Genomic DNA, 8315 nt, shown 5'->3' with positions numbered 1-8315 from the left:
AGGTCAGACGGGTTAGGGGTCTTCTGCACACACTCGCTGTGTGTAGACGTGTAGATGGCGTTAAAGCACAGCTTAAATAAATTTGGTCACAAACTGTTGTGTTATTGTGCAAATATGTAATAGTGAAACAAGACCTGGTATAAAAGATAGAAAAAGAGGTGAAGAAATGATATCTCTTCCTCTTCGCTTTGATTCATTGCTTGAGGCATGCCTGTTGAAAATGTTTATGACAGATCATCAGGAACTCTCAGAAAGTTTTCAAGCCTTTTTTTTTATTAAAGACTTTAGTATGGTGACGCAGAGGACACCCGAGGAGGAGCTAAAGCAGCCATTTTATTCAGTTATGTTCAACAAGGAAAAGTTATATTACTGTGGCCCTCGAGGACTGAAGTTCGACATCTCTACCTTGCTGCGTGCGGCCTGGCAAGAAATGGACAAATCAGTGGAGGTAAGAATTGTTAAAGGATAAAAAGTCCCTGCAATAGGGGGCAAAATGAGAAAAACTGGTTAATAAGTGGCTTCAGCGTAGTTCTATGTCAAAATGTTCAACATCGTGATGGTATTTTTTAGATTGTTGGCAAAGATGGCATAAACATCCAAAAACTGTAGTTGAAGTTTGTTCAGATTATAAATGCAGAAATAAAACTGAAGTAAAACCCCTGATTTCCTCGTTGTTCTCGAAGTAAAACATGTTACATTAGTCAACTCATCATTAGTCGTGTTTCTTAGTCACCAAACTCATTAAACGTTTTATTATGTGATTAAACAGTAAAGCTGGGGCTACACTACGCTGTGTTTTGCCTGATATTACCCCCAATTCCCAGAAAGGGATTCTCAGTCTGTGCCAGTCTGAACCAGTCAGCACAAAAATCTGTTAGCACAAGCAGGGGCGGTTCTTGCAGGAATGCTACCCTGGGCAAGCCTGTTTGTCTGCAACATAACCAGCCATGATTTATGGCTATATTTTCTTACACTTTACAAGTCCTAAGCAGGTCAAGAACTGATAGAAAACATGTTTAGAAAACAGCTGAAACGTAACTCATGCCGTCGTTTTCGAACAGTCTTTCTGTTTTCCTCTCTCTCCTCAGAAGAGAGGACACTTTGTTTTATTCACGTTCTCTTGAACGTGAATAAAACAAAGGAGATGATTGTAGATTTTAAGAGAAACAGGAATAAGTCAAAAACTATTTCTATCATGGGAGAAGAAGTGGAGGTGGTGGAGGAGTATAAATACCTCGGTGTTCACCTGGACAACAGACTAGAGTGGAGATGCAACTGTGAAGCCATCTACAAGAAGGGAGATCCTTCCTGCCCACAGCCATCAGCATCTACAACGGCTCTTTAAAGGAACCTTCATAATATGAGCTACAACAACATTTAATTTCCCTTTGGGATTAATAAAGTAATTATGAATTGAATTTTTGAATTGAATTCTATCAGACGTTCACTACTCTAAAACAGAGACATATAATCTGAATCCTCTCCAAAAACATTAGAATGTACAACATACTGAAAAATTACAATTTTACAAATAAAATAAGATTTTTGTTTCAGATACCCTTTAGTAGTTGGTTATTTTTAGATGAGAAACTAGGATAATGTTAATATATTCTTATAAATATTAACGTTTCTTTAAATATTTGATTAGTTACCTGAGATGATGAAACTCCAAATTTGCGATATACAGGGGTTGGACAATGAAACTGAAACACCTGGTTTTAGATCACAATAATTTATTAGTATGGTGTAGGGCCTCCTTTTGCGGCCAACACAGCATCAATTCGTCTTGGGAATGACATATACAAGTCCTGCACAGTGGTCAGAGGGATTTTAAGCCATTCTTCTTGCAGGATAGTGGCCAGGTCACTACGTGATACTGGTGGAGGAAAACGTTTCCTGACTCGCTCCTCCAAAACACCCCAAAGTGGCTCAATAATATTTAGATCTGGTGACTGTGCAGGCCATGGGAGATGTTCAACTTCACTTTCATGTTCATCAAACCAATCTTTCATCAGTCTTGCTGTGTGTATTGGTGCATTGTCATCCTGATACACGGCACCGCCTTCAGGATACAATGTTTGAACCATTGGATGCACATGGTCCTCAAGAATGGTTCGGTAGTCCGTGGCAGTGACCCGCCCATCTAGCACAAGTATTGGGCCAAGGGAATGCCATGATATGGCAGCCCAAACCATCACTGATCCACCCCCATGCTTCACTCTGGGCATGTAACAGTCTGGGTGGTACGCTTCTTTGGGGCTTCTCCACACCGTAACTCTCCTGGATGTGGGGAAAACAGTAAAGGTGGACTCATCAGAGAACAATACATGTCTCACATTGTCCACAGCCCAAGATTTGTGTTCCTTGTACCATTGAAACCGATGTTTGGCATTGGCATGAGTGACCAAAGGTTTGGCTATAGCAGGCCAGCTGTGTATATTGACCCTGTGGAGCTCCTGACGGACAGTTCTGGTGGAAACAGGAGAGTTGAGGTGCACATTTAATCCTGCCGTGATTTGGGCAGCCGTGGTTTTCTGTTTTTTGGATACAATCCGGGTTAGCACCCGAACATCCCTTTCAGACAGCTTCCTCTTGCATCCACAGTTAATCCTGTTGGATGTGGTTCATCCTTCTTGGTGGTATGCTGACATTACCATGGATACCGTGGCTCTTGATACATCACAAAGACTTGCTGTCTTGGTCACAGATGTGTCAGCAAGACGTGCACCAACAATTTGTCCTCTTTTGAACTCTGGTATGTCACCCATAATGTTGTGTGCATTTTAATATTTTGAGCAAAACTGTGCTCTTACCCTGCTAATTGAACCTTCACACTCTGCTCTTACTGGTGCAATGTGCAATCAATGAAGACTGGCTACCAGTCTGGTCCAATTTAGCCATGAAACCTCCCACACTAAAATGACAGGAGTTTCACTTTCATTGTCCAACCCCAATGTATATATATATATATATATATATATATATATATAAAAGCCTTTTATTTAGTATTTTCTGTTATTTGGAGTAGATCTGCATGTAATATCGTCTGGCATCCCTCATGTCAGCATGATGACAATAAAGAAATCTGAAATCTTAATTCAAACAAATAACAAATCTGCAGAACTCACCATTTTCTTATTTTCTGCTTTATTTTCAAATTGTGTCTTGGATCAGGTCACAGAGCCAGAAATGATCATCAACCAGAACGTCTCTGCAGATGGACAACAGCGGAGATTTGATAATCATGCCAATAGAGGAACCAGGTGGCGACAGAGAAAGAAGAAGATGAAGGTGGATAGGAGAAAACATTCATACCTCTCTACTGATAATAGACGTTTAGATAAAAATAAACAGAATCTCAATATTTACCAAAAGGATATTTTAAGAGCGCAATGGCTAAAAGTAGAATTGAATGGAATGGCACTGAAAAATACTTCATTGTGCTTTAGTCCTTTATCCTTTATCTTTAGGGAAAATCAGGCATTTCATACTAAATTTATACTATTTTATTCAATTCAACAAAAAACAAAGAAAGTTTGTGTAAAAGAATTAAATTCAATAAATGTTTTAATTGGAAAAAGAAAAGAAATAAAAGGCAAGAATGTAAAAGAATTACTCAAACAAACACATTTTATTGACAATGAAACAATTACCACTATTTGTCAGGGAAGTTATGTGATTGAAACAGGAAGAGATAATAAGAAGGATGCTTATTCAAACCTTCTGATCAAGTATCCAGTTAGAAAAAGTCTTATATATGGAGATAAAAGAAATAGAAAAAAATTACAAAAACCTATTTTATATCTGTTTAGTCAGAAACATCCATTGGATGATGTCATCTCACATATTTATGGGACAATTGACACAGACAAAGTTAAAGAATTCAAAATGTACTTTAGGGTTCTTGAAGCTCTGACATATAGTGAAAGTTACACGAAGATACGAAGCAGAATTAGAGGAAAAGGAAAAGAAATATACAAAAATGAAAAAGAATTACTCAAACAAACACATTTTATTGACAATGAAACAATTACCACTATTTGTCAGGGAAGTTGTGTGATTGAAACAAGAAGAGATAATAAGAAGGATGCTTATTCATACCTTCTGATCAAGTATTCAGTTAGAAAAAGACTTAAATATGGAGATAAAAGAAATAGAAAAAAATTACAAAAACCTATTTTATATCTGTTAAGTCAGAAAAATTCATTAGTTGATCCCATTCTAGAGTTTGACCACCAGCAAATCCTCATGTTAGAAGATGATGATGTGGTGAGAACCTCTGCAGCTTCTCTTTATGAGAAACATCCAGCAGTTAGTTCAGTTCATGTTGTTGGTCCCCAGCTCAGAGTTCAACAGGTTAAAGGTCAACCAGTGGTTCTGTCAGAATACAGCAGCCTGGTTCTGGTCGGTCATGGAGCCAGAGACCATTCAGGTGAGATGAGAATATCAGGATACACCTACAAAGATGTGGCCAGGATCATCCAAAACACCTCCAGGATTAGTGAGAAGATCCAAACTATTACAGTTGTGGCCTGTGACGTTGGATCGGACCAACGGTTCAGAGAAGCTCTGCTGAAGAAGCTTCATGAAGACGGCATTGAGACGGAGTTACACCTGTGGAACGCTGTGATCCAGGTCATAGAGACAGGAGAGGTCATCAGTCAGGACGTCTCTGGAGATGGACCACAGTGGAGATCTGGAGATCATACCAAGAAGGTGGTTCTGACTGTTGGCAGGAAGGGGGAGACAAGGAGGAGGAAGGAGTCGGACCAGAGGAGACAGGAAGTTCTCACCAATGAAAGAAGATTTTTAGGGAAAAAGGGCAAAAAACAACAACCTACCAACAGTGGAAATCCAGCAGAGCTAACCCCAACCAACGGACCAAACTGGCCAACGGTACCAACACTGTTTATTGACCCAGATATTTATAAGAAGGTTGACCCAAACAATGCCGAAAAATTAATTAATGACTTTAGGATTATTGAAGCTGTGACTTGGGGACTGTTTCATTCAGAACGAGACTCAGACCTACAGAGAGTCAATGTCAACAACAATCAACAAGTCGTCAATAACTATGTATTAGGAGATAAAACAGCAAAGAAGATCCAAGGAAATAATGAAGAGGAAAACATCAGATACGTTCTTCAGAGGTGTTACGAGATCAGACCAGGAAGAGACATCAGAAACATAATTCGTCATTATGCAAAGAATGGAGAGAATGAAATCACATTCCTGATGGTTGATAACTGGATATTTGAAGTTGATCCTAGAAGTCTGTATGTGACCCCAGCTGGAAAACATCTAATTGATGAGGAAAAGAAGGAAGACATAAAGAATCTGATTAATAACCAGGACAGGGAGAAAAGTGAAAGTTACACAAACATACGAGGCAGAATGGATAAAAAGGAGAAAACAAAATATGGTTATTATGTTAAGAGTCTATTTTTAGGAGAGCCTGTAGCAAACCCACCAAATAGTGAGAGATTGATCTCTGCTTGGTATTTCACAGCTTCAAACATCATAGAATCTGTCAGAAACTTCAGAACATTTCCATTAATCCTCATGGCTCTGGATATGGACGAACAGTACACTGTAGGTAGGCCAGAACAGAAAATTGTACCTAAGCTAGATTTTTGGTTTAATCAACACTCAATGGCAAGAGGAGGAAGCTGGATTGATGAAAGCAGGAGAGGATTCAGTGGCTCAGCAGCTCCCTCTGTTGGTGGAATGGATAAATCTCAGGTAGTGCAGGTTGTTGAACTTCTAAAACCAGAACATGCTGTGTTTAAAAAATGGAAAGAATCTATTGGAGGAGCTGATGAACTGGAGGAGATGGTTGAAATCGCAGTGAAGTATCGTGTATTAGACAAAGAACACAGGGAAGGGTTTAAAGCAGATTGTTTAGACTTCATGAAGACAGCGTAGCCAGAGGTGCTCTAGATGTGCCTCTGGAGGTGCTCTAGATGTGCCTCTGGAGGTGCCTCTAAATGTGCCTCTGGAGATATTAGCTCCTCCAAGCTAATAAACTGGGGGAGACGATTGAATTCGCTATCATGTATTATACTAATTACAGGTAAAAATGTTTAAATCAGATTGCTTAGATTACAATCTTGAAATTACAAAATTAAATAATAAAATATAATTTATCAAAAATATATATAATAATTTAACTCTATATTTATTTTTAAATTAACACGTCTTAATAGTTATATTTATTTACAAATATAGAGTTTATATGTATTTTTAGGGGGTCGCCAGTCTCTGGCACAGTTATTTTGGGGATCACAGGCTAAAAAGTCTGGGAACCTCAGGGTTACAGTACAGTATATTGTCTAATGTTTAAAATTTTTCCGTTACTGGGACGCAGCGCTAGTGGCGTAGGGGTTTAAGCACGCGACCCATGTACCTTACTGTATAGTCTTTTATTGTTTTTATAATCTATACTATTAAGGATAACCTTTATTAATATTACTTATAATATTACTTATAAATGGATTACAATCACTATCCACTGAATTAAGATAGCACTCAGAAACAGATCAACCATTTACAATTATGTTTGAGACGTGGTTTGGAAAATGGGGAAACGTATTGGTGAGTATACGTTTCCCCAATAATCAATAATCACGTCATTGATTATTGTTGTGGTGATCCCAGTCTGCATGCTGTTGTGCACCGTGTATTCCAGCTCTCATCCTTAGGTGCATAAATACAGCCGTGGGCTCCCTGGATGCAAGAGGAATGGGAGTCCCAAAAGGCTATTAAAGGTCAATGGCACAATATCGATTACGTTATCGCATGGGTATGAAGAGGAGGAAGCCGTGATCAGGCTAACCGGAGTGACCGAGGATGACCCAGGATTGAAGATGAGGACTGACCTCTGGGCTCATATCCTTTACAGAGATTTCTGGGTTTAAAGAAATAATAGGGAAAAGAGACATAAGACATGAATGAATGTATGAATGAATACTTTGTTGAATAATTACGTGAAAGTGGTAAATTAAATGTCATAAATAAATGAATGGATTACAGCTTGTAATATTCAATTTGATTCAAAATTCAAATTCAAAAATACTTTATTCATCCCAAAGAGATGACTGATTCTTTAGGTTATGCCACCATGTGGCCTATTTTGCTGCTCATAATATTAGTTGTTAATCAACTTCCACTGGGTTTAATCTATCTGGGAAATACACATCATTTAGTTTATTATAGGACTAACCTTTTCAAATAGGTGACCCTGCCAAAGGACATTTGGGATTGGATGCCGGTCTGAGGGGAGCGAAGATGGACAAAGATGATCAACAGTTAGGGTCTACATTAACTGATTCACATGATGTTAGATAGAGTTTACAGCTGTGCTTCAGGCTGTTGTCCTTTCTCTCTTTCCTTGTAATCATACACATATAGCTTTGATGCTGTTAGATTTATCTCCACTAGGTGTATCAACTGTTGCTTAGACACAACCAGGGGTCTACCGGAGAGATGGCGTTCCTCCTTGTGGGGGGGGGGGGAACCACGTGACAGCTGGAAGGAGATTCCCTGGTCATATCTAGGTTTAACACACATACAGGGTTGGATGATTGTTTCGGGGGGTGGGTACCCAGTTATGGATGGTCCAAGATCTACCCAGTGCCTTGGGGGTTAACTGATCTAAATTAGTGAGGTGCCTTTAAATGACACCTCATCAGGGGGGTTGTTGGGAATAATCTTTATTAATATGACTCATAGCTGTTTTTCCCATTTATACTATAGTGAAGTAAAGTATAAGTTCTAATGTTTCCCTTTTGTTACAATAGGATAAGAAGCTCATCAACACACATTACAAGGATAAATGGCCCAAGGTTTGTCTTGAATGACCTGAGGCTGGGGCACTGGGTTTGATAGTGGAGCAGCTGGTATAACTGGGTTGATTAGAAACCTACAGCACACTTAGATTAAGGATGAACACCCGCTACTACACAACCTAACAGATAGACACCACAATGGTGACACATAGTCTACTGATAATCACTGAGGGAGGGCACATCCATTGCATTGGAGTGCCAGATATAAAAACTGTATGTGACCTTCTTTCGAGGCTCTTCGTCATCCTCTAACAGACGGTCCGAGACGGGAGCCTCAGTGCTGATTTCTGTAATCATTCCTCTGCCTTAATTTAGATTAAAGGACCTGAAAGTTAGAAACTGTTTGAGAGTCGTTAATTTAAGAGTCAATTCAGTTCAATTCAGTTTATTTATATAGCGCCAATTCACAACACATGTCGTCTCAAGGCACTTCACAAAAGTCAGGTTCATACATTCCAATTAATCCTA

At 39.0% G+C, this 8315-nt stretch overlaps 1 protein-coding gene across 1 annotated transcript; it reads left to right on the top strand.

The window, feature by feature from the left end:
* The first annotated feature begins 232 nt into the window (after nucleotides 1–232).
* LOC124877259 lies at nucleotides 233–7834 on the top strand. The gene is made up of 2 exons (XM_047380339.1): nucleotides 233–448; nucleotides 3175–7834. Exons 1-2 carry the CDS (start codon nucleotides 290–292, stop codon nucleotides 5923–5925), a joined length of 2910 nt encoding a protein of 969 aa, XP_047236295.1. The 5' UTR covers nucleotides 233–289; the 3' UTR covers nucleotides 5926–7834.
* Nucleotides 7835–8315: the final 481 nt, after the last annotated feature.

This window comes from Girardinichthys multiradiatus, chromosome 12 (genome assembly GCF_021462225.1).
Source record: "Girardinichthys multiradiatus isolate DD_20200921_A chromosome 12, DD_fGirMul_XY1, whole genome shotgun sequence".
NCBI lineage: Eukaryota > Metazoa > Chordata > Actinopteri > Cyprinodontiformes > Goodeidae > Girardinichthys > Girardinichthys multiradiatus.
Note: the sequence above shows the minus strand (reverse complement) of the source record. Positions and strands in the feature narration are given on the sequence as shown.

Excerpts from the sequence above, each read along its gene's own strand:
- LOC124877259 (XM_047380339.1), top strand. The coding sequence starts at position 290 with ATGGTGACGCAGAGGACACCCGAGGAGGAGCTAAAGCAGCCATTTTAT. Across the intron at positions 449-3,174 it reads AAATGGACAAATCAGTGGAG|GTCACAGAGCCAGAAATGAT; the intron begins GTAAGAATTGTT and ends GTCTTGGATCAG.